At 40.8% G+C, this 24,980-nt stretch overlaps 1 protein-coding gene across 2 annotated transcripts; it reads right to left on the reverse strand.

The window, feature by feature from the left end:
• Positions 1-260: 260 nt before the first annotated feature.
• Positions 261-24,746, reverse strand: LOC113500043. Of its 2 annotated transcripts, XM_026880702.1 has the most exons (29): positions 24,547-24,746; positions 22,778-22,898; positions 21,096-22,469; positions 20,276-20,385; positions 19,243-19,344; positions 18,889-18,972; positions 18,584-18,630; positions 17,920-18,051; positions 17,068-17,123; positions 16,554-16,674; positions 16,045-16,104; positions 15,249-15,355; positions 14,214-14,390; positions 13,653-13,773; positions 11,919-13,334; positions 11,483-11,609; positions 10,709-10,853; positions 10,160-10,267; positions 9,320-9,449; positions 8,708-8,823; positions 8,111-8,203; positions 7,342-7,445; positions 5,951-6,032; positions 5,139-5,375; positions 4,085-4,229; positions 3,376-3,480; positions 3,146-3,248; positions 1,575-1,753; positions 261-1,279 (listed from the first exon to the last, which is right to left on the reverse strand). In XM_026880702.1, the coding sequence occupies exons 2-29, from the start codon at positions 22,888-22,890 to the stop codon at positions 1,175-1,177; spliced, it is 5,799 nt and encodes a 1,932-aa protein (XP_026736503.1). In that variant the 5' UTR covers positions 22,891-22,898; positions 24,547-24,746; the 3' UTR covers positions 261-1,174. The 2 variants fall into 2 exon arrangements, with proteins under 2 accessions (XP_026736503.1, XP_026736502.1); XM_026880701.1 differs by lacking the exons at positions 261-1,279; positions 1,575-1,753 and having other exon boundaries at positions 3,023-3,248; positions 11,919-13,148; positions 13,254-13,334; positions 24,547-24,745.
• Between the last annotated feature and the right edge of the window lie 234 nt (positions 24,747-24,980).

Below are 24,980 nucleotides of genomic sequence, written 5' to 3' on the forward strand. Positions count from 1 at the left end.
GGAGGAACTCGCTGTCATAGATCGTCCCGTCAACCTATGCACGGACCGACCGTATCAAGTGGAGCTTAACCTGTGATCTTTCAACTGGTGCAGTTGTAATTTGTAGCACGAGCTCCTCAGAATCTATTGATTTTGCGTTGGTCCATTATCAGTGAGTAACATAGGCCATAATAAGACCAGTTTACGACCAATAGTAGTTAATATAAAAAAACTAATAAAAGTGCCTTAAATTGTAGGATTAAAATAAATAATCACATCAGTAGTAAACAATGAAACCTTTATTAGTAAATACAATAATAAAATTATAACTAAATTAATTGCACTTACAAAATAATTGCATTAGAGTAAACAATCAATCCATCATTCAATTTAACTTTACTTTAAAATGCAGTGTCGTGGTGGCCTAGCGGTTCTAACTATGGACTTGTATGCAAGTGGTGCAAGTTCGATCCCAGCGCAGGCTAAGTACCAATGTGACTTTTTCAAAGTTTTATGTATTTTTTTAACAAATTAACAAATGATCAAAGAAAATATCATGAAAGTGCCTGGTTTCCAAATATTGGAAACTGAAATCGAACGCAGTAAGATAACATGGTGATCCTTACGGTGTTAATTGTAATACTCTAACATTTACTGTGTGAGAAGTAGCTTGAGCCCAGCAGTGGGAGTTTAGGCTTGTATTTTATAAAGCATGTTGGACAAAGTTAATAGTGTGCAGTTAAAATGTAGAAATAAATGTTAATAACACATAAATCTATATAATACATAAATGCCGATGATACAGTTCGTTACAAATGCCAACTAAACTCATTTTACCACGTTTTTATACACTCACTTTCTTGTTTGTTTGTCGTTCCGGTTGGATTTATGCAAATCAATTTTGAAGCACTTCCTATAAGCTAGCAGGCTGAAATTTTCAGGGTAGCTTCAAACCCGGTGACAACGCAATTAACAACTACAAAACAGGCTCGAAAAAAAGATGTCTAGCTATTGGAAAATCGGCCCTTAATTATTTAAACTGCTTTTCACTCAAATTTAATTCATATATGAGCCCATAGTGCTATTTATCATCTGTTTATTACAAAAAGTCGCCTTAGTGTGAAACCGGACTTTTGACGTCACTGGTCACCGTGTGTATCAAACCAGACGTATGACGTCACTGGTCATGTCTCCCTCACTGCAACAACATGGGGTCGTCCAGTTGTAGTTGCACCATCTGGTTGCCGTTGACTAGGACTCCATCGCGAAGTAGAAGTTGCACATTTAAGTCCGATAACTCCTGGAAACAAAGATGTGGAAACGTATATGTATATGGAGGCAAAAAAAATATGTACATAAAGGTGTCAATGGACTATAAAACTTAGTAAATCTAAGTAGTCCGTCTGACAAGTTTCCCAAAAATATTTAATAGGTATTTTTCATTTTATCACATCATTAAAAACTTTGAAGATGATGAAATGTGTGGTAGTGGTAGTGGAGGCTAAGATATCACGCTGACGCGGCGGTCGCGATTCGAACGCCCAAATACGCGTGTGTAAACTGTTGGATTATTTAATAGAGCTTTATATACTTACGGCGATAGGATATCCTGCCGAGTGCGATGCATGCGGCATGGCACCATGCTGCGTATGTTGCGTATGCGGTGTATGCGGGGTATGCTGCGTATGCGGCGTATGCGGCGCATGCAGTATCTTGGCCCGGCGCGGGTTCTTGGCGATGCCGCGGCCGCGCCGAGCTGGTTGGAAGTCTTCCACTGTCAGGTAGGATCGGAATTTAAATGAATTTGATATAGCAACATTCTATTACGATAATGACGCGGAAATTTGTATGTATGGATATATTATGATGTTTGTTGCGCTTTCAGGCGAAAATAAGTGAATGAATTTAGACGAAGCTTTTTACACAAATAGTTTAAAACCAGTATCAGCACATAGGAGGATAGTTTCTATCTCGATTTTAGGTTCAAGTGGGATCAAATTACAGTGGAACATACGAATTTCAAGTTTTTGAAAACCTGAGGCCAAAACCTCATCGCGTGTATCTCATGGGGAGGAGAGGTAATTTAAAAATCACCAAGTAGCATCAAGGGGGAGGGGGATATCCCGTATTCACTGGCTCGTGTGACCATGTACCCTACAAGTACAAGCGGACATACACATCCGGGGTGGGGCGGGCTTCCCGCAGGCCACGCTGTCCCGCGCCACGCTGCCCAGCATCACCCTCGCTGTACCCTACAAGTACAAGCTGCAGATACACATCCGGGGCGGGGCGGGCTTCCCGCAGGCCACGCTGTCCCGCGCCACGCTGCCCAGCATCACCCTCGCTGTACCCTACAAGTACAAGCTGCACATACACATCCGGGGCGGGGCGGGCTTCCCGCAGGCCACGCTGTCCCGCGCCACGCTGCCCAGCATCACCCTCGCTGTACCCTACAAGTACAAGCTGCACATACACATCCGGGGCGGGGCGGGCTTCCCGCAGGCCACGCTGTCCCGCGCCACGCTGCCCAGCATCACCCTCGCTGTACCCTACAAGTACAAGCTGCACATACACATCCGGGGCGGGGCGGGCTTCCCGCAGGCCACGCTGTCCCGCGCCACGCTGCCCAGCATCACCCTCGCTGTACCCTACAAGTACAAGCTGCACATACACATCCGGGGCGGGGCGGGCTTCCCGCAGGCCACGCTGTCCCGCGCCACGCTGCCCAGCATCACCCTCGCTGTACCCTACAAGTACAAGCTGCACATACACATCCGGGGCGGGGCGGGCTTCCCGCAGGCCACGCTGTCCCGCGCCACGCTGCCCAGCATCACCCTCGCTGTACCCTACAAGTACAAGCTGCACATACACATCCGGGGCGGGGCGGGCTTCCCGCAGGCCACGCTGTCCCGCGCCACGCTGCCCAGCATCACCCTCGCTGTACCCTACAAGTACAAGCTGCACATACACATCCGGGGCGGGGCGGGCTTCCCGCAGGCCACGCTGTCCCGCGCCACGCTGCCCAGCATCACCCTCGCTGTACCCTACAAGTACAAGCTGCACATACACATCCGGGGCGGGGCGGGCTTCCCGCAGGCCACGCTGTCCCGCGCCACGCTGCCCAGCATCACCCTCGCTGTACCCTACAAGTACAAGCTGCACATACACATCCGGGGCGGGGCGGGCTTCCCGCAGGCCACGCTGTCCCGCGCCACGCTGCCCAGCGCCGCCAGCGCGCGGGCGCTGCACGGGATCACACTCGCTGTACCCTACAAATAATAGGCATTTTTAGGGATCCATACTCAAAGGATTAAAACGGGCAACCAGGTAATTTTCAGATAGGTACCAAAAAGTCTCTCCCTGAAGACTTATAATTTCCAAAGTAAGAAATATTACCTTTGCGAAAGACATCTTGGTGACCTCAATGAGCTTGTCGTGCGGCACGTTGTGTAACTCGAGGGTCTTCATCACCTCATCTGAAGTCGGGTTCATGCCCTCCATCTAGACATTATGGAAGCTTTTCTTTTGTGAGGGTAAAAACGTTAGGGTTTCCTGCTATATCTAGCTATTTTGATAAAACAAGGTTTACCTCACGTGTATTTATCGAGATCGCCCGACTAGTTTCGGACCTAACCGGAGTCTTTAATCATGAGCTGACGCGGCGGAATCGCGAGTCGAACTGCCCCATAATTAGTCAGGCAACCTCGATAAACACGCGTAAGTTAACCGTTTCTAAATGAGCAATATAGTATTTTACTTCTAAATAATAGAAACTCGGTATAGTCCGTGAGACAGACTTCCAGAAAATATGGAACGCGTATTTTTCATTCTTTCACATAATTTAAGCGCTTAAGGTGATAAAGTGTAAGGTATTTTGGACAAATAACATCACTTGCTAGTAAAAAGCGTACTAGTAAATGACGTCACACGACATTTTAAATCTTTTACCCTCGTATTCTTTACGAGATGAAATAATTAAATACGTAACCAATATTTTTTGGAAATCTATCTTACGAACTAAACTAATTTATTTTGCTAAATACTCTAATAGGAATCCCCCTCATAATTCTTTCTAATAATAAAATTTCTATAGTAATATACTAACTTCTATGACAAGTATGGTGGCAGGATGTTTAAGCCTGAGATGCGTGCGCAGATCCGACCGGATCCGGAACCGCTTCGGGCAGCGGCCGCATGCCCACGCACGGACCCCCGTGTGGATCAGGCGGTGATTACGCATGGCCGTAGACCTGCACGCATGGGTATCAAATCACCATCACCATTAGAGATGCGCCGAAGATTCGTTTGGTACTCAATCCCTACTAATATTACAAATGCGAAAGTAACTCGTGTCTGTCCGTCTGTCTGTTACGCTTTCACGTCTAAACCACTGAACTGATTTTAATGAAATTTGGTACAGATATGGAGTTGACCTTGAGAAAGAACATAGGATATTTTTGAAGAGTTCTTTTGGAAACGCGATATAACCGACATCGACACGGGCGAAGCCGCAGGCGAAAAGCTAGTACTCAATTTAGGAGAGAGGAAGAGGGCAGAATAAGAATTTAGTAAAATTAATTCGGTATATTTGGCATTTTTTCCACTATTTGTATCCGGCCGAATTATTCGGTTTTATTGCCGAATATATTCGGTTTGAGTACTTCTATTTTCATGGCTATATGACATGGAATATACAGGCACAGCTTCTTATGTAAGATTAGATTTTTTATATAATAAAATAAAAACATGTGAAGAACATCATCACCATAGCCTATTCCCAACTATGTTGAAGTCGGCTTCCAGTCTAACTGGATGCAGCTAAGTACTATTCCTCAACCCAGTAACCTGGACAGCACGCACCAAACACATTGAGATCACCACGCCTAACCAACTGTGCGCAATGCGTCGCGGGTCGATCCCCGCGTAGAACAAGCCTTTATGGGAGGGAGGTTTTGCTAACATTCAAATCATATGCACAAACACACTCAGACTCAGAACAATCATTCGTGGATCAAACAAATGATGGTACTCGCAACACGTCGCGCGCGCTGGATTTGACTTACTTTTAGCCTTATGCATGAAGGCGTCACACGCACTAGGAAGCTAGGCTATCTAGTTCACTGGGAGTCTAGAGAGGCCTAGAGGCCTATAGGCCTTACCTTCTAAACGCAACACCACAGACATCACAAGGAAACGGCCTCTCTCCAGTGTGGACCCGCAGATGTTCGTTCCTCATAGATAACGTCCTGAAGGCATGCCCACACACTGGGCACAAGTGTGGGCGGCGGGCCTGCCCAGCCTGGGCCGGGTTGCCCAGCGGCTGGGACGGCGGCACACGGTAGTCTAAAGTTAGGCACGAAGTGCACGATGCCTCTGTTTCTTGTTTGTGAACTTCTCTAAAATGTTTGAAGGGGTTACAGAAAAAAAAAACATTGGGATATAAGATTTTTTGATAGGGATTTATTTTTTTAGTTTTATATAAAGAAAAGAATGTAATAAATACATCATGTGTTAGCTGATCATATGAGACATGCACATTTAACAATTTATCACATACGCATGTCACTAGCTTACCTATATCTATAATTTATAAGAGGTATCATACCGTGCAAAGAATATTCAACATAATAGTTTATTGCTCACTGCACATGCACAGATGATCATCAAATTTTAGCACACAACTATTGATATATCTCATAATACAATTGATCGTTGCACATGCATAGACAACCAATGACTGTTAATGACTGCTTTTAGTTACAAAGATTTATTTTTTATAATCATAATACTCCATTTATATGATACAATACATAATAATGATCAAACGAACATAATAGTCTAATTATTTTTACACTATATGCAATAGTTCTGCTATAAAGCGGGAGAATGACCCTTGGTAGATCTTAGATTAAAGTCCTTTAAAAATAACCTTGTTTCTTCCCAAAATTAAAAAATCATGAATAATACTAACTTGACATGTTTATGCAAGTCCGACGCGTGCGTGAAGGTAGCGTGACAGCGTGAACACGCGCCACCCGTCCCGCTGTCCTCGCCTGTTCAGAGTGACACTGTTTATGTGTGGTTGTGGAGTTGCGGGTTCGAACCCGGGTAGAAAATAAATAGTGCTAAATTCTAGTTTTGGAAAACTGAAATCTTAATATGTTTTCAAATCAATAACTAATTTAGTAATTAAAAGGTCGCGAGTTCAAATTCCAGCACCAATGTCGTTTTGAATTCATGTGCGTACTACTAGCTAACACAATAATTAGAAATGCAGTGTATTGACCGTGATTGTACCGCCTCATGCTGAAATTTCAATTATTGTGTGCTTAGCAGAATCCGAATAGTATCAAATTGAATCCAATTTCCATTCAATCATCGGCCATTGTAAATAGGGATTGGGGCCTAGGTGGAAATCAGTACGAGTAGAGGAATTTTTAAAGGTTAGTCAAGCAACGTCAGAGGCTGTTTTATTTATTTTTATTTATTTATTTATTAACATGATAAAAACCTTAAATCTGATGCAATGTCCAACAAAACTATCGACATAGTTTGTCTGTTGGATCTCGTTAAACATTTCTTATACATAGATATCTAGGTATGTAAATTAAGTATAGTATATAATATTAAGGTAATGTGTTAGTTAAATATTTTTTAATTTTTTTACGGAACTTATTTTTATCTTTTTCTTCTCTGATAAATTGTTCAATGTATATGGAACTCGCTTTTTTAATGTTCGGTCTACATATACATTGTTAACTTTGGTACAGTATATTTACCAGACGACATCGCTCAGGTGTTATAATTATTATAAACAGTTATTAATAATGAATTATGCTCCTGATCGCCATGGTTGTTTGTTGCTAATATAAATTTATGTTTTAATCTTGCCGGTAATACTTTACAAATTTTGAATAGTTTATAATAGTCGTCTTTACAATTTAAACTCTGACACCAGGTTGTACATTAACCATACGATAGGTCCACAGTGTTAAGCCACGTCAGAGTCCTACGGGTGGTTTAAACTCTGACACTAGGTAGTATATCCTTACTAACACTATAACTGTGAAAGTGTGGATGTTTGGATGTTTGTTACTCAATCACGCAAAAACGACTGAACAGATTTGGATGAAATTTGGCATGCATATAGCCATTGATATGGAAAAGAACACAGGCTACCTTTTATCTCGATTTTTGAAATAGTTCCCGAGGGAAAATTGAAAAGGTGTGTAAAAGCTATAAGATCACTAAGGGGATGTATTTCCACGGAAACGGGGACCAGCGAACGCTGTAAACTGAAGTCCACGCAGACGGAGTCGCGGTCACCAACTAGTCAACTATAAGATAGGAAGTAGAACTCACCCTGTTTCTTAACGCGCGCTGCTCCGTCACTGTGCTCCTTCTTCCTGTGCTTATAGAGTGCAGTTTTGTTTGGCAGAACTTCGTCGCAATCGCGGCATGGTATCCTTATAATTTATCGATTTACTATAGTCAAAAGTTTTTAAGAAGGTATATGAAAGGGGTAATATTGAACAAATAAAATTAATACCAGCCCATTGAGGCACGGGCCTATTCTAATATTTGTATTTATATTTTTTAAATGAAATAAGCAGTTTTACTTTTATTTTTTTACAGGAAAATTTTGAGTATCATCATCAATCACGACGATTGATGAATGATTCCAGATTAAAAAAAAGTCTGCTTTGGGATTCGAATTCTATTTAGATTAGATTAAAATATTCTTTATTGTACACCATGGAGTTGCAACAGTGATTCAAAATACATACAATGTTAGGGTACAATGGCGGTCTAGCACATATAAATCCGTAAATAAAGAGGCTAGGCCGAGACCACGCTAAACTAACAATGTTACTGTTGTTTTATATGTTTGTTAATGTACATTTAAAAAACTCTTTACGTAAATTGTCTAAAAATACCTATCCTCTAACTGGGACACGTATTTTCATTGGAAACAAAATCATCATTCTAGCCTTTTTCCCAACTATGTTGGGGCCGGCTTCCAGTCTAACCGGATGCAGCTAAGGACCAGTGTTTTACAAGGAGCGACTGCCTATCTGACCTCCTCAACCCAGTTACCTGATGAGCACTAATAAATAGTATGTCTCTTTACCTGTAATCATCCCTCATGATCTTGCTGGTGGAGCCAGGGTCATCAGGTCCTGTCTTGCCGTGGATCTTCTTACGGTGGTAGGCTAGACTCCAACTATGCAAGAATAGAGCGAAATGTTAAATTTTGAGAGAAATAAACCAAAATATGCAGGATTCAAGAAAGTATGCAGGTTTTCGTTTAAAGGGGGTCTTCCAGCGGGTACTTTTTTAGCAAAAATAAATAGGCCAAATGCAAAACGGCCTCATAAACTGAGGATTCCGTACAAATATACTAAGAAACAAATATTTGAGACAAAATTGACATCAAATTTACGACCGCAACAACCATTGCTTTACCTCGATCTTCATTTGCATCTATATCTGCATTTGATGTAACAACAACAATAAGAATGCAAAACAATTACCGGTTTAACGATTACCTACAAAAATGAGAAGAAAATTATTAAATGTTGTAACGGTTTACTCACGCGTATTTATCGGGGTAGCCCGACTAGTTTCGGACCCAACCGGAGTCCTTAATCATGAGCTGACGCGGCGGGATCACGAGTCGAATCAGTCTCACGATAGTTATTATAAAAAAATGAGAAGAAAATATTACCTATTCGGGAAGGTCAAGTCGCACTGGTTACACTTGTATAAAAAGTTTTCGTTCGCGTGCTTCATACGTCTGTGCACTTGTAGGTACGTCCAGTGTAAATAGGAACGGCCGCAGTCCTGAGAAAAACAGTATTTATTTATAACAATCTTTATATTGGTTGTAATCATCTGTCATCCTGAAAGACTATGGAGTCGATTTGAGGAGTGGGGATCGAACCCGCGACATGTCGCGCTCAGTGGGTTTGGCTGGGGATCGTAACCACTCGGCTATCAGTGCAGTCTATGAGTTTTAATCACATCGTGCATCATTGAGGTCCTGCAATTTTTACAAATAATTCTTAACAGATTAAACTGCGCGAAAAAAACATTTTTAAGCAAGCATTAGCTCAGGTCGATTCTAGATAAGGCTAAAACATTTCCATAGAAAATGGCACGAAAAAGGGGAGGCCTATGCCCAGCAGTGGGAGAAAAATAATCTGTTGATGATGATGATGATGATGACGATAATGATAATAACAATTTACATGAAGATGATGATGGTTAAGCCGACAATGATAACTAAGATGACAATGTTGATGCTGATGACGGCGGAGCTGATGATGATGATGTGTACCTCGCACAGGAAGTGCTTGACGACGGGGAAGTCCCCGTAGCCGAGGATGCGCGTGGGCGCGCCCGCCTGCTTCTTGGTGTCGGCCAGCGAGCGCTTGTAGAAGCCGTGGGTCGTCTTGTGGGTCGTACATCTATATTGACATAACTTTATATAACATGGATGGTAATCATCACCCCTGCCCTTATCCCAATTATTTTATTTGGGGTCGGCGCAACATGTCGTCTCCTTTCATACCTTTCTATCGGCCGTCAAGGTAATAAGGTAATTAATAAAATAATGAATTAAAAATTATTTATTTGCTAAACATACATCGTTTGGAGGATAATTACACTCTAGTTACACTATATTTCACCTTGCAAGGTTTCATTTAACAATAAATTAATAGTGATAGTGTATAGACCAATATTGAAAAAAAAAATTGTTTTGATGAATGGATGTTTGATACTCTTTCACGCAAAAACTACTAAAGGGATTTAGACGAAACGAATTAACACAGGATCATAAGGATAGTTTTACTACCGAATTTATTTTCCTCAAGTTATGTATTTTAATATTTTACTACGCATTTCTTTATATTTTTGTTATTGATAGATAGAAACTATATAAAATACAACTATAAAATATTTCCCTTTTTTCGTACTTAAACAAATTAAGTATTAATGTTACTGTAAAGGTCTGAATACTGGAACATCTTAGGCTTTACCGACACGAATCGGTAAGCGGGCTTTCATCATTCGAATTTAGTCAATATTTACCAAGTGGTGGTAAAGGTTCAAAGGTTACTCTTAGAATTTACCAACATTAGACATAAAGCAATAGAAGATATAAGTATAATATTACCTGGAGTAAGTCGCGAAGCTGACTTTGCATATATGGCAGGTGAAGGGGTTCTTTACGCCCTTGTGTATCGCGCGGTGCGCGTTCAGGCCGCTCTCCAAGTAGAAAACGCTGGGACAAGTGTTATTACATTATATATACCTTCTTTTAAGCGCAGTCGGGTAAGTAAATAAGTGGTAAATGCTACTATTGTTAAATTAATTAGATTAGCTGTTTACATACAAAATTAGATAAATGATCAGATTTTTTATTGACAGAAATTGTTAAAAACACAACTTGAAAAGATACGTAGGTTCATGGTCCAACTAATATATGACCTTAAACATTGCTGCTTTACAACAATCAGTATAGGATCAGCAGAAATACATCATCAATGAAAATTTACGTCTAATCAATCACGGTTAATGACATACAGCCTGGTGACAGATAGACGAACAGTTGGACAGACAGCGATACCTCAGTCATATTAGATATTCAACCTAGGGTACAAAACCTAAAAGATATATTATGTACATAATATAAGTAGCTAATAAAGTATAAATTAACACTCACTCTTCACAATACTCGCATCTGAATGCCTTCTCTATTTCGACCACTCTAATGAGAGCTCTCGCCTCGTCCGCCAGCTGTGACAACAGCGGCTCACCCACCTCTGGAGACACCTGGCGCTTGATCGGCATCGACAGTTTTGGGGATTCTGATCAATGTAAAACAAATATATATCGTACTGAAAAGCATTTACAACGAATCATATATCACAACTGGCTTAGGAGTAGCTCGCGGCTAAGCTACAACTGCATAAGTGAGTCGATCACAGGTTAAGCTTCGCTTGACGCGGTTGGTGGGAAGGTGGGTTCCCATCTTTGTCATAACGAGGTCCTCCTTGTTTTGGAAGGCACGTTGTGGTTCCCGGTTGTTATTCAAGTCTGACAAGCAGTCTAACTAAGGGGTATCGTGTTGCCCAGGTAACTGAGTTGAGGAGGTCACATAGGCAGTCGCTCCTTGTAAAACACTGTACTTAGCTGAATCCAGTTAGACTGGAAGCCGACCCCAGCTTAGTTGGGAAAAGGCTAGGACGATGATAGCTAAGCCAGAAAATGATGTTTTGCTATGACGCAGTAAAGAACATGAATGAATGAAAACAAAAACCGCTTAGTTATCAGATTCTTAGACCTGCCCAAAATGCACACAAAATTTCGTGCGAATCGGTCAAGCTGTTTCGGAGGAATATCGTAACTAACATTGTGATTTGTAACGCGAGAATTTTATAAAATCTTTTATATGTATTTGATAAATAAATGTAGTGGGTGTATGAGATAAACTCACCAACAATCTGCACAGTATGTCTGACGAGTCCACTAGTGGGCGACAGCTGGACAGTCACCTCTTCCGCTTCCTCTTTCAGTTCGTTTGCAAACGCCTCGATACATTCGGTGGACTTCGATGCATGCTCCTAAAAGGTTTTGTAACGCACATTATGGAAAGCAATAAGAAAGAAAATTTATGAAATTTGTATGGGACCACAGCTCGAAATCGGTTCGGCCAGTCCAAAGTTGCGAGATAAAAATTATGAGAACAATTCAGACGAATTTAGAAGAGACTTTCGAAGGTGTCTTTGTGCATGAGAATTGTAACTAACAAACAATTTGACATTGTTTTGGCCTATGAACTCCTGTCACCTTATCATTGTTTCTCTTATACAGACGCGCACGAGGCTGGGGGACAGCTCCTCCTCGTGCATGTGAGTGTAGCTAGTGGGCACCTGTGCATGCGGATGGTCCCGGAAGGCGCGCGCGCAGACGGCGCAGACGCGCACGAGGCTGGGGGACAGCTCCTCCTCGTGCATGTGAGTGTAGCTAGTGGGCACCTGTGCATGCGGATGGTCCCGGAAGGCGCGCGCGCAGACGGCGCAGACGCGCACGAGGCTGGGGGACAGCTCCTCCTCGTGCATGTGAGTGTAGCTAGTGGGCACCTGTGCATGCGGATGGTCCCGGAAGGCGCGCGCGCAGACGGCGCAGACGCGCACGAGGCTGGGGGACAGCTCCTCCTCGTGCATGTGAGTGTAGCTAGTGGGCACCTGTGCATGCGGATGGTCCCGGAAGGCGCGCGCGCAGACGGCGCAGACGCGCACGAGGCTGGGGGACAGCTCCTCCTCGTGCATGTGAGTGTAGCTAGTGGGCACCTGTGCATGCGGATGGTCCCGGAAGGCGCGCGCGCAGACGGCGCAGACGCGCACGAGGCTGGGGGACAGCTCCTCCTCGTGCATGTGAGTGTAGCTAGTGGGCACCTGTGCATGCGGATGGTCCCGGAAGGCGCGCGCGCAGACGGCGCAGACGCGCACGAGGCTGGGGGACAGCTCCTCCTCGTGCATGTGAGTGTAGCTAGTGGGCACCTGTGCATGCGGATGGTCCCGGAAGGCGCGCGCGCAGACGGCGCAGACGCGCACGAGGCTGGGGGACAGCTCCTCCTCGTGCATGTGAGTGTAGCTAGTGGGCACCTGTGCATGCGGATGGTCCCGGAAGGCGCGCGCGCAGACGGCGCAGACGCGCACGAGGCTGGGGGACAGCTCCTCCTCGTGCATGTGAGTGTAGCTAGTGGGCACCTGTGCATGCGGATGGTCCCGGAAGGCGCGCGCGCAGACGGCGCAGACGCGCACGAGGCTGGGGGACAGCTCCTCCTCGTGCATGTGAGTGTAGCTAGTGGGCACCTGTGCATGCGGATGGTCCCGGAAGGCGCGCGCGCAGACGGCGCAGACGCGCACGAGGCTGGGGGACAGCTCCTCCTCGTGCATGTGAGTGTAGCTAGTGGGCACCTGTGCATGCGGATGGTCCCGGAAGGCGCGCGCGCAGACGGCGCAGACGCGCACGAGGCTGGGGGACAGCTCCTCCTCGTGCATGTGAGTGTAGCTAGTGGGCACCTGTGCATGCGGATGGTCCCGGAAGGCGCGCGCGCAGACGGCGCAGACGCGCACGAGGCTGGGGGACAGCTCCTCCTCGTGCATGTGAGTGTAGCTAGTGGGCACCTGTGCATGCGGATGGTCCCGGAAGGCGCGCGCGCAGACGGCGCAGACGCGCACGAGGCTGGGGGACAGCTCCTCCTCGTGCGCGCGCACGTGCATGCGCAGCCGCGAGCGCCGCGTCAGCTGCTTCAGGCAGATGTGGCACTGGAACGGCTTGATCTGCGGGGGATAGTAGTGAATCTTAATTCTTCATTTATTAACTCACGCAAATTTCAAGGGGCTTCCCGACAACTTTCCGACCCAATCGGAGTCGGAATGGCCGTCGTCGAACCGGACAGGTTCCGACTCGAATTCCAATTTCCAATAGATAGATAGTCGTATGTGCAGCGAACAAATTTTGATTAACGCAATATACAATATAAACGATTTATTATATACTTAATGTGAGACGGTTCGCGTAAAATGCTGACATAGTAACCAAATTTGAAAGTAAAATATTAATTTATCATCTCAATTTCATCAATTTCACATAATTACCTGTAAATGAGTAACTCCATGTTCGTCCAGCGTCTGCTTGTCAAGAAACCGCTTTCCGCAAGTCACACACACGTAGCGACGCGTGTCTGTGTGTGTACGACTGTGTTTCGTCAGTGTTGCCCTGTTCAAATATAATGTGACTTTTTGACATGTAATGAATTTGTATAACAAATAAGACGATGGAAAAATTTAGTTCACTCACACATAGTATCGAATTTTTTTTTTTCAATACTTCAATAAAATTCGTCATTTGCCCAAAAGTGGGCAACTATAGTGAATTTCGAACCTGAGGAAGGTGTCTTGCTCAGCAGAAGCCCAAATACCTAAAAAATTAACTTTAAAATATTTTGCCCAGCAATGGGCAACTTACCAGAGCGAAATCTTAACCCATCTATCCTTGCAATAAAACAGTTTCACACAACAAAACATCTCAAAACACCTTTGCCCAGCAGTGGGCAACTTACCTGACCAAAATCTTAGATACACCTACATGCCCTAGTAATAAAACAGCCGCACACCGAAAACCACCAAAACTAATATGCCCAACAGTGGGCAACTGACCTCAGGAAGAAGGTCTTCCCGCAGCCATCGACGGGGCACTGCCACTGCTTCTGCTTGTCGTGCTGGAAGTGGACGTGGTCGAACAGCTCCGTCTCCGTCGAGAAGATGGCGCCGTCGCACTCCGAACAGGTGTATCTGCCGTCCGCCGCTAGCAAGGATGTCGTGTCGTGAAACTGCCTGAAGGAATATAAACATAAATTTTAAAAAGGATATACAAAAACCCTTGACAGTCGTTATAGGTAGTCAGAAGCTTGGTTGTCTGACAACCAGTCTAACCAAGGGGTATCGTGTTCCCCCCGTAACTAGGTTGAGGAGGTCAGATAGGCAGTCGCTCCCATAAAAGCACACCAATATCCCAACAAGCACCGACATTGGCTACCAACTACATGCCTTCACATCAGCACGACCAACATTGGATCCAACCTAAAATATATTTGTAAAACACTAGTGCTTAGCTGAATCTGGTTATACTGAAAGCCGACCCCAACATACTTGGGAAAGGCTAGGATGATGATGATACTCAATACTTTTATGGCATTCCACATGTATTCTTAGGTGGTAAACTTATAAATAGATCACATATTATAATAGAACATGGACCCTGTCGGGCACAGCAAGTAAGTAGTTTTAGGAGAGAGGAAGCTCATTATTGATCCTTTTTTTATACAAACTTATATTTACAATATAACACTTATGGTCAGGTACTTACATTTTTCAGGCATCCACATTATTTACATTTTACATTTTTGATACAAATACCCTCATGACAAATAATCTTTAGCAGAATTAAAAGAGCGCGTGTAACCGTCACACGCGATTGAAGGAAACTTTTTCAAAAATCTTTAATTGATTTGTTTCACCAATCTATTGACAAAATCATGAAAATAAGAAAACCGGATGGAACAGAAACGTGACGCCATATTGTCATGACGGACTTAAGTTGCATTGTAATCCATTTACCGCCTAGTCGCGCCCAAAGAAGTTTTACTTCAATAAAAAACGACAGACAGAAAGACAAACAGAATGATAACTTACATATGAAACTTGAGTCTAACTTTAGACGTGAAGGATTCGTTACAATTGTGACAGGTCACCACTTGAGGGTTGGAGGTCGGTTCACGGCTACGTCTTTTTCTTGGACGCTGTAATATTCACCAAATATAGTACTTATTTGAAAAATCAATATTAGATACGTATGTAATATGTTTTGGAAATCTGTCTGACGGACTAATTATTCGTATTAGATTTAGGCCCGATTTTTCAATCGTCAGATAACTTTTATCTGAGGAATAAATATGGCTGTTTGACATATTTTCTATACAAAAGCTGTCAAAACGTCAAATATATTCTTATAATAACTATCGTGAGACTGATTCATTATTAAATGATGTAACGGTTTACTCACGCGTATTTATCGGGGTAGCCCGACTAGTCGTTCGACTCGCGATCCCGCCGCGTCAGCTCATGATTAAGGACTCCGGTTGGGTCCGAAACTAGTCGGGCTACCCCGATAAATACGCGTGAGTAAACCGTTACATCATTTAATAGTCAAACATATTCGTCGAATAAAAGTTATCTGGCGATTGAAAAATCGGCCCTTAGTCAACTACCCTTTTAACTCATACCAGAATATACACTGATAATTTAATAGGGTATTTGAAAATATAATAACTCCGTCGGATACTATACACATATTTTTTATTGCATAAACAAAAACTACATTGAGTTGAAATACTGTGACGTCAACTATCAGTACGCTTGTTACCGACAAGTGACGACATTAATCCCTACTCGAACACGTTTTACCATCTTTATATTTTATATAACTTACCAAAACTAGAAGATCATTGTCGGTCGATGTATCAATTTGTCTTGGACGACCCTGTGCTCTCTGTAACAAATACATATTTTTCTTTCTATATTAGAAAAGGATAATCTATGCTTGTGGTGGTGGTATTGCAGTTATATGAATGGATTTGTTTGCTCGAGATGTGGGCTCGATCCCGAATCAGGATAAGTATCAATGTGACCTCTTCAAATTGATATGTACTTTCTTAATTATTCTAAGAGACCACTGATAAACGGTGAAGGAAAACATCGTGATCTGAAATCGCCCGCAGTGAGCTAGCGTGGTGATCAATGCTTAAACCTTCATTATATAAGAATAGGCCTGTGCCCAGCAGTGGGACGTATATGGGCTGGTATCACTATATAGTGCAAGTGTTTCAAAATCATAATATGGCAATCCTAAGGATAGAACTTGCGACACGTCGCGCAGATTGTATTTGGCGTGGTGACCTCAACCACTCGGCAATCTGAGTAGTGAAATTTAAAACTGACCTTAAGAAAATCTTCTTCTGTGGGTATACATATAAGGTTGACGAGGTCTTTTGACTTCCGCTTCCGTCCGCGTCGACGGCATCGGTGGTTCGACAGACCTTCCGCGCTCGGGAATATTTGACTGTTGACAATATTAATTGGGATTAAAAATATGTATGCAAATGATAAATAAATAAATGTACATTGGGTTCTGTATAAATAGGTTCAAGAAAATGGTCATTTATCAAATTGATTTCTGAAACTTGTAGTTATTGCGGCAACAGAAATGCAACATATGTGAACAACTGTCTAGCTATCACGGATAGTGAGATACAACCTGATAATAGACGTACAGACAGACACCGGTACGTACGGTTTTTAGCGTTATGTACCAATACTAAAAGGGGCTTCGTAGAAATATCCTTTTCCAAAATGCCGTAAGTTTTTTAGAAAACATTATTTTAAGCATATCATTGGACTAGCATAAGACTTGAGGCCAAATCTCTTCATATACTTGTATTAGTTTTAACAATACCTGCAATTAAAGCATTTATGTGTCTTAGTCGATTCTTCCTGCCCTTCACCGGTCACCTGTAATAGATATTGTGTATTAATTTATTAGCTTATGTATATCTACGTAGCTAAGTGGTAAAAAATATAAAAAGACCACTAGATTTCATATTCAGAAAGAAGAAATTCAAAGTTTGCGTTTTTAAGTCCGCGACACAAGGTTTAACAAGTTGTTGTATTATGCTCATAGATGGCGCTATACGCTGAATGAGATTTCCCAATGGTATTATTATACGACTGACTTATTTAGTTCGAGAAAACCCAAACATCATTATTTTTGGTAATCGCAAGTTTGTAAATAATTGTAAAGAACATACTTTTCGGGATTGCCCAACTAGCTTTGGACCAATCGGAGTCCCTAATCATGAGCTGTCGCGGAGGCGAGTACAAATAAACAATTCTTTAAAACATTGTAAATTTGTGACGTTTTCTCGTCGCTATTTTGTAACAAATTCAAACAATTTACAAAAAATGATATCGCCCGACTACTTTCGGACAAATCGGAGACCTTAATCGTGAGCTAAAGTAGAGCAGGCAAGCATGACATCGATCAAACATTTCGGATTACCTTAAGTCACACGGGATCTACTTAAACTTCTTGTATGCAGACCCCTTTTTTTTTTGGTTAGGCTGGGGAATCCTCATGGACAGCAACTCCCTCGGATGGAAAATTAGTAGTATCAGACTCTTCCTGACTAAACCTGACCCGCCGTGCTACGTCATCCGCGTTTTTGAGTCGGTGTATGGCAACGCGTTGCAATCCTTCATACACTGTATGATCCCTAAGCCAATTTCATACCTAAACTCTGTTACCAACCTTGGCAGCATCGATGAGCTTCTGCAGCTCCTGCGTGGCCTCAGCATCAGCAGTCTGCACGATCCAGATCTCATCCTCGCTGCTGTCCACGCACTCTTGTTTCACCTCCGTTTTTATAACTGGCGGTTCCGCCTAGGAAGTAAAAAGAGGTTACCGTCCCAATTTTGGGCAAAAGTGTGTTTTTATATGCAGTATCTATTAAACATACTGTGTGATCAATTAAGGGGTTGTAGGGTAGTTTAAAATGTTTATTGTTTGAAAAAACCTCGATCAATTAAATCAATGTTAAATAATATTGTGGAGATAACCTATGGCATCACTGAAAACTAATTCATAAATAAAAACTAGTTAGCTACCTAAAATTTAGTTTACTCACAGTTAAGGGAATTTTCTAAAATTTCCGTTAATGCTGTGCTAAAGAAAAATCTATGACTAGATACAACAATATAACTACTATAATTTAGGTCTAGATGGAGGCATAATAATGTAATGAAAAGAATCCCATGAACTAAAATAGCGCAATGATGAAAAGTTTATAAAAACTATAAATTAATATTTCAATGATTAAATTTGGACGAGTTACGAAAACTTAGCCTTCTAACTCACTACTAGTAAAGACGTAAATACAGAAGTGCAATATTATAATAACGTCTTCATAACTAACCTCTTCAGGGTTCAAATCTGATTTAATTTCATCTGATGGCTTCTCATCTAAATTGTTAATAAACTATAATTAGTATTTTTTGCAATTAAGCCCTAAAATAGCTTTTAGAGCTTAATTTTTGTTTAGGTACTTCAAAATAAAACCTATATCTTCGCGACCCACGTTGAGTGCAAAAGCTAAGTTAATAAATAATAGTACATTTCATATTTTCAGTCAATTTTCAATTAAATGAGAAATATAACAAAATAATTTGATATATTTTTTAATTATTTTTAAATAATTTGGTATTTGATATGTTGCTTTACCTTTTCTATCGCCATCTTTCTTACTAGAGCTGCGCGTGCGCTTAGCTATCGGCGACGACACTTTTGGCGAAGTCTGTGAGTCGCCTATAAATAAAAAGTTTCATAAATTCAGTAAATTTTTGTCCACAGCTGGGCAATCTGGGCATAAGAGCATTGCCACAGCATCCAACAACATCCGCGTCTCATCAAACGTAATGTTGGACGTCCTCAGGCACGGTGGAGTGATGATCTGCGCAAGATGGCAGGAGCTGGATGCGAGCAGCTGAAGATAGATCTCGATGGGGGCAATAGGGGAGGCATTTGTCCAGCAGTGGACGAATATGGGATGATGATGAAGATATCATATTTTCTTACCTTTGTCTTCCTCTTTAATTTGATCATCTTCTTTATTGCTAGTTTCAGATTTCTCGTGGGCAGCTTTCAAGTGACCTTTCAGCCATTTTAGATTTGCATATCCTGAAAAATAACTATCAATCAGAAACTTGTTTTTATAGTAACTTACTTGGTGATGATTTATACATAAATAAGCAAAAAATTAAATAGTATATTAGAAGTTTGTGAGAATCGTGGAATGACTTTGAAAGAGGGCTTTCCCCAGCAGTGGGACGGTGTCCCACTACGTTACTCTCCTAAACTATATAGCAGTTCATCTTTGTCAAGGTCTGTTGTCCAAAAGTATCTGACTGAGGTATTAAATAGGTTTTTACTACTACTAATATTATAAATGTGAATGTAGGTTTGTTTGTTACGCTTTCACGCGAAATATACTTAACCGATCGTCATGAAACTTTGCAAACATGTTGTTGGACGCATTAGAAGTAACATAGGGTTACCAACGTAAAAAAAAACAAAGGATTAGGCGACCGCTAGTTATTTAATATATAAAATTCTCGTGTCTCAGCTTACGAAATTAAACTCGTCCGAAACAGCTACACCGATTTTTATCAAATTTTCTGTGTGTGGTAGGGTCTGAGAATCAGACAACAATTAATTTTCATACCCCATATTTGTACTTTTTTATTCCCTTTAACTCATTTGAAAGGCAAAACAACGTTTGTTGGGATAACCAGTACATAATTCTTAGAAGCCAGCTACCGCTGTTCTAGCGATGCCGGCTGACTGTCGAGAGGGGGCGTTGCTAAGCGCGCTCCGTCTTTTATAGCGCACCGCTTGTACCAGGTTTTGAAGAAGGAGGTTTCGCTAAGTGTTGTGGAGTTAAGGTTGAATTTTGAAGTGATTGCACTAATTGCGAATTTAGAGAAATAAAACACGGGGTTCACTTGCGAGGTGTGTATTGCGACTGAGCTAATAACGAATTGTATACCCTTTTAGAAGCTAAGCTAAAAAATGTCATAAAAACTAAGAATATAATAATAATAGATCTTACCATAGTTACACAATGGACATGGATACACTTCACCATCTTCCAACTCATGTTTATGTGTCTCGGAATGCTCGGTAACTTCCGTTAGTTCAGCGAATATCTTCTCACAGAATCTGTAAATTATAATAAATTATAATTGCGGACAACATCACATACATTGTTCTGAACCCAAAGTAAGTTGCTAAAGCACTTGTGTTATGGAATTCAGATACAACGAAGGTACCACAAACACCCAGACCCGAGACAATGTAGAACCGAACCCGGGACCTCAGAGCTAGCGACACCTTGAAACCGGTGCGTGCGCCACTCAACCACGGAGGTCGTCAAAGTAAATGAAGATATACTTCTGATTATTATGAACTATATATAGAACTTTTCATACTTCGGGTTTCATTTCCCTTTGCTCTTTTTTTTTCTTTCTTTTTTCTTTTTAAAACGACTCCCGCACTAAGGAATTTAATCCTTGTGTCGCGGGGTATTTCACAAACATACAATTCACATGCAAAAAGACACCCGACTCAGAACGAGCATTCGTGGATCACACAAATGCTTGTCCTAAGCGGGGATCGAATGAGCGACACGTCGCGCTCAGTGGGTTTGGCGTGATGACCTCAACCACTCGGCTATCCGTGCAGTCAATTTATATGTAATTAAATGACTTTTCATTAAATTTAATGTATGTATATGTTTATAATCGTTTTTTTATTTAACTTACTATTACTACAACTTTTACAGTAGTAGAAGTCTACAAATAAATCCAAGTCCCAAGAATTATTATATCCACCTATTTGTCAATAATGGCTGAAAATATAAATTTAATTACCTGCATTTAAGTTCAGTAACCTCACTGCTATCACACTGGTACTTCCCCAAAAACTCCTTCACCTCCTCATCAGCCTCCTCCAAATTGTCTATGATATTATCTATTTCCGGTTCCGGTTCTATAATCTCTACATCACTGGAACTGCCGTCCTTTTTCTCGTCCTTCACTATGATCACGTCATCAGAACGCGGATCATTGTCTATGGGCTTGGTAATAATTTCTCCATCTGACCCAATTTCCACTTTAACGAACTCTTCCTTGTCTGTGACTTTAGATTCTATCTTGTTTATGATTTCCTTCGCTTTCCCCAAATGTGTGAAACTGAAATTTTTGATTTTCTGAAATATGTATTGCTGGTTGTTTCTTATGACTAGAAATTCGTCCGGATTCAGAAACTGGTTGGCGCTTTTCATTCTGCACGGCTTAAAGTTCTCATTAAGGCAGCATTCACATATAATTTTTAATTGCGTCGACATTTTCTTCTGCGGCGAACATCTGTGTAGTCTTTGGTCCTCATTATCGAAAAGATACAACTTATCGACACTGTTATCAACATGTTTCCCACAAATAAAACAAATCTGGCTCTCACTTTCTCCAATCAAAGTCCCGTCAATATCGACATAAGAAATCGGCTTGTTCCAGTTCTTATGAACGAGTCTGGACGGGTCGGTCTTCCGAACATGTCGTCTTTCACCATACCCTTGGTCATAAGGCAGTGACGTCATCGGGGAGTCTTTGAACATGTTCAGAATGTCCTCCCGAGTATAAGATAGATTGTCGCTACGTTGATAACTCTCATCGTAGTTTTTAAAGTTGTCTTTTATCAAGCTTTTTGGAGACTTATTCCTAGCTGTCACAGGGTTCAAAGTCGCGTACGTTTTGGCTGTGTTAGCTTCTAGATACTTCGTGAATTGAGCTTCGAAACCCGACGTATTATTGCATACAAGTTTGAAAGGCAGAGAGTTCACGAAACTGCATTTCGGACTGGAATTCTTACTGGACCAGCGAGAGACTGGACTCTCAACGATATTAATCTTCTTAGTTTCCTGTATATTAACATTTTCCACGTCTAAATCATCTGTGACGTCATCAGCGTACTTCACAAAGGGAATCTTTTCAGCTGTGAGATCTATTAACGGATCGTCATTATCAAAATGTATCTGCGAAGCTCGTATCTGAGTGCCATCGTCTAGTATGTAGACCAAATCGTTGGCCCCATCGTTTGGATCCAACATTTGATCAAAGTTTTGAGCCAATTCGTCTTGTTGCAAGTTCTGTTCAGCTGTTATAAGGAATTGGTAGACATTGTCTGCTAGGGAGACAGGCTGGTTTCTGGTGATCGAGTTGAGGTCTACATCGAAACCTAGTAAAGACCTGGAATGAAAAAAGAGATACAAAATAAAAAAAAATACCGATACCCATCAATTTTATATCTGTACCAACAATTGGAAAACCTCGCTAAGTAGTCTAAGTACCTACTTGTTGTTATAGCAGCAACAGAAATTCAACATCTCCAAAAATTTCAAAAGTCTATCGATAATGGTTCATTATATACAGCCGTGTGACAAAGAAAAAGACAGTAGAGCCTACGTAACAAGGTTCTGTGTATCTTTTGGGTACTTACACCTAATCAACCCCCTATTAAGTAAATAAACACAAAGAATAATAAATACACAACTTACTTAGCTTTATCCAGAAAAGTCTGAAAGTTATCATCTGGCTCTATTTTAAGAGCCACATCTTCTCCTGCTGCGTTCTCCATGCAGAGAATCAAAGGAGGCTGTGCTTCTGTCATTTTATTTTCTGAAAAAAATATAAGTTAATAGATTTTATAGTTTTCTTGTACAATGTTATTAATTTCCGCAGAAGAGAAATCTATAGGACCAGGCTCTGGCATAATAATTAATATGAAATGAATGAATGAATACTACAAAGATTTTTCATGTTAATACAGTGTGAATTTCTCAAATTCATTTTGTCTGTTGGTTTGGTTTGATTGTTTCTCCAGAACTTAATATAATATCCTTATTTACCACCTAAGTTCACATTGTGAAAGGCAATGAACATATTGAGTATTGAAGATTTCTGCAAGAGCAGATTTAGGTTTACAAAAGTAATAAAATCTTCTCTCTTTTACTTTAATATGCTAAATGATTTGTTGTAATCAAGAATCACACTTGTATCATAAAATGACAAAGTATGCATGCAAAAGTGTATGACCAATCTCAATGAAATTCGATATAGAGGTAGCTGATATCATGTATTAACACAGGCTACTGTTATCTGACAGTGTTGGCGGATGGTCCTGATTTTGCAGCTGCAAACAATATCCAGGCCGGCAAAGTCTTAAGCAGCATAATACATACATACATATAAAATTATTTTCTGGGGAGTAGCTATTTAGGTTTAAGTATGTTTGTTTTTCAAACCATGTTTGTTTTCTAAATTATTCCTAAATATTCTCACTATATATTAAGTGAAACTTACAGGATTCAAATTGAAATTTATTTGTTGTTTGAAACAAGTTGAAACAGAAACAGATTGAAACAGCTCTTGCTGTTGCAACTTACTCCATATATTAACCACTAGCTGTTGCCCACGACTTCATCCGCGTGGTTAGAAGATATAAGTTATAATTTATACCTGCCTTCTATCTATCTTGTAGGATTCAGTCAGCGTTTGCAATGTATGCGCAAAAAATGTTTTTTTTTTTCGACCTCACATTAGAAACCTCAAAAATTGTACCCTATGTGTTATTCTGATGTATAAGCTATATTGTGGTAAAGTTTCATTCAAATCCATTCAGTAGTTTTTACGTGTAAGAGTAACAAACATCCATACATCCATACTTACAAACTTTCGCCTTAAGTCACTTATTATTATTATTCAATAATAAGTGACTTAAAATAGTGGAAGCCAGGTCAGTTATAAATTAGCCTTATTGTTTCACAAATAAAATTGTTCTTATAGGGAATTTCATGTCTGTTTTGGAGAATACTAGGAAAGATCATAAAGACTGCAATAAACATAAATAACAAATCAACAAGATTTTGAAACCTTATATTTAACTGTAAATAAATACAAGGAATATACGTAAAACGTTAAAAACATAAGCAACAGTACGAACATTCTCATGATCAAAATAATTATGGAACATCGCTGAAACAAATTCAATCTTTCAGAAGTTAAAAAGAAAATAAAATATTTCAATTCAAAAAATAAACTTTTCTTTTCCGTAAAGTAGTTTATTTGTTAAACTTTATTCTAAATAATAATTTCCAGCCTAGCCATTAAAAACTAAAGCGGGCAAATGAAAACTGACACTGGCCACCAAATAAAATAAATTCAAACGGCCAGTGACAATGTACTACCGGCAAACATTTTCCGACATTTACGACCACAAAAATACAGAAAAAGGACTTCAACATACGCTGGGATAAAAACAACTCACCAATTCTTTTATTTATACACAAATTTCAACACTTTCGTAGTACAACTGGCACTTCTTTAGAAAAATAACAAATGAATTTTCATTCATCGCCATTTGTGTCAATTTTCAAAACAAAAACATTCGAACATATGTCATAAACAATATTGAGTTATTTTTACATGTCGTGGTTTTGTGTTACATTGCTGTTTAGACTGGAACATTGAAAGAGCAATGTAAATTTCAAAAACTTCATGATTTCATGATTTTTCTCAGTAAAACAATACGTCCACGAATTATACTTAACTCATAATAAGAAATTTGATTTCTTTGATTTTGAAGTCAATTTTCGTAAAAAGATATAAATATAACGATCTAAAATGTAGCAGGATGGCATACTTTGTCACCTTCTACATCACAGCCTGAAATAAACTCGGAGTTTTATAATTTTAGATATT

Source organism: Trichoplusia ni, chromosome 13, assembly GCF_003590095.1.
Source record: "Trichoplusia ni isolate ovarian cell line Hi5 chromosome 13, tn1, whole genome shotgun sequence".
NCBI classification, from domain to species: Eukaryota; Metazoa; Arthropoda; class Insecta; order Lepidoptera; family Noctuidae; genus Trichoplusia; species Trichoplusia ni.

Excerpts from the sequence above, each read along its gene's own strand:
- LOC113500043 (XM_026880702.1), bottom strand. The coding sequence starts at position 22,890 with ATGACAGAAGCACAGCCTCCTTTGATTCTCTGCATGGAGAACGCAGCA. Across the intron at positions 18,052-18,583 it reads CAGATTTGAACCCTGAAGAG|GCGGAACCGCCAGTTATAAA; the intron begins GTTAGTTATGAA and ends TTTACTTCCTAG. Across the intron at positions 7,446-8,110 it reads ATCATGAGGGATGATTACAG|GATACCATGCCGCGATTGCG; the intron begins GTAAAGAGACAT and ends ATAAATTATAAG.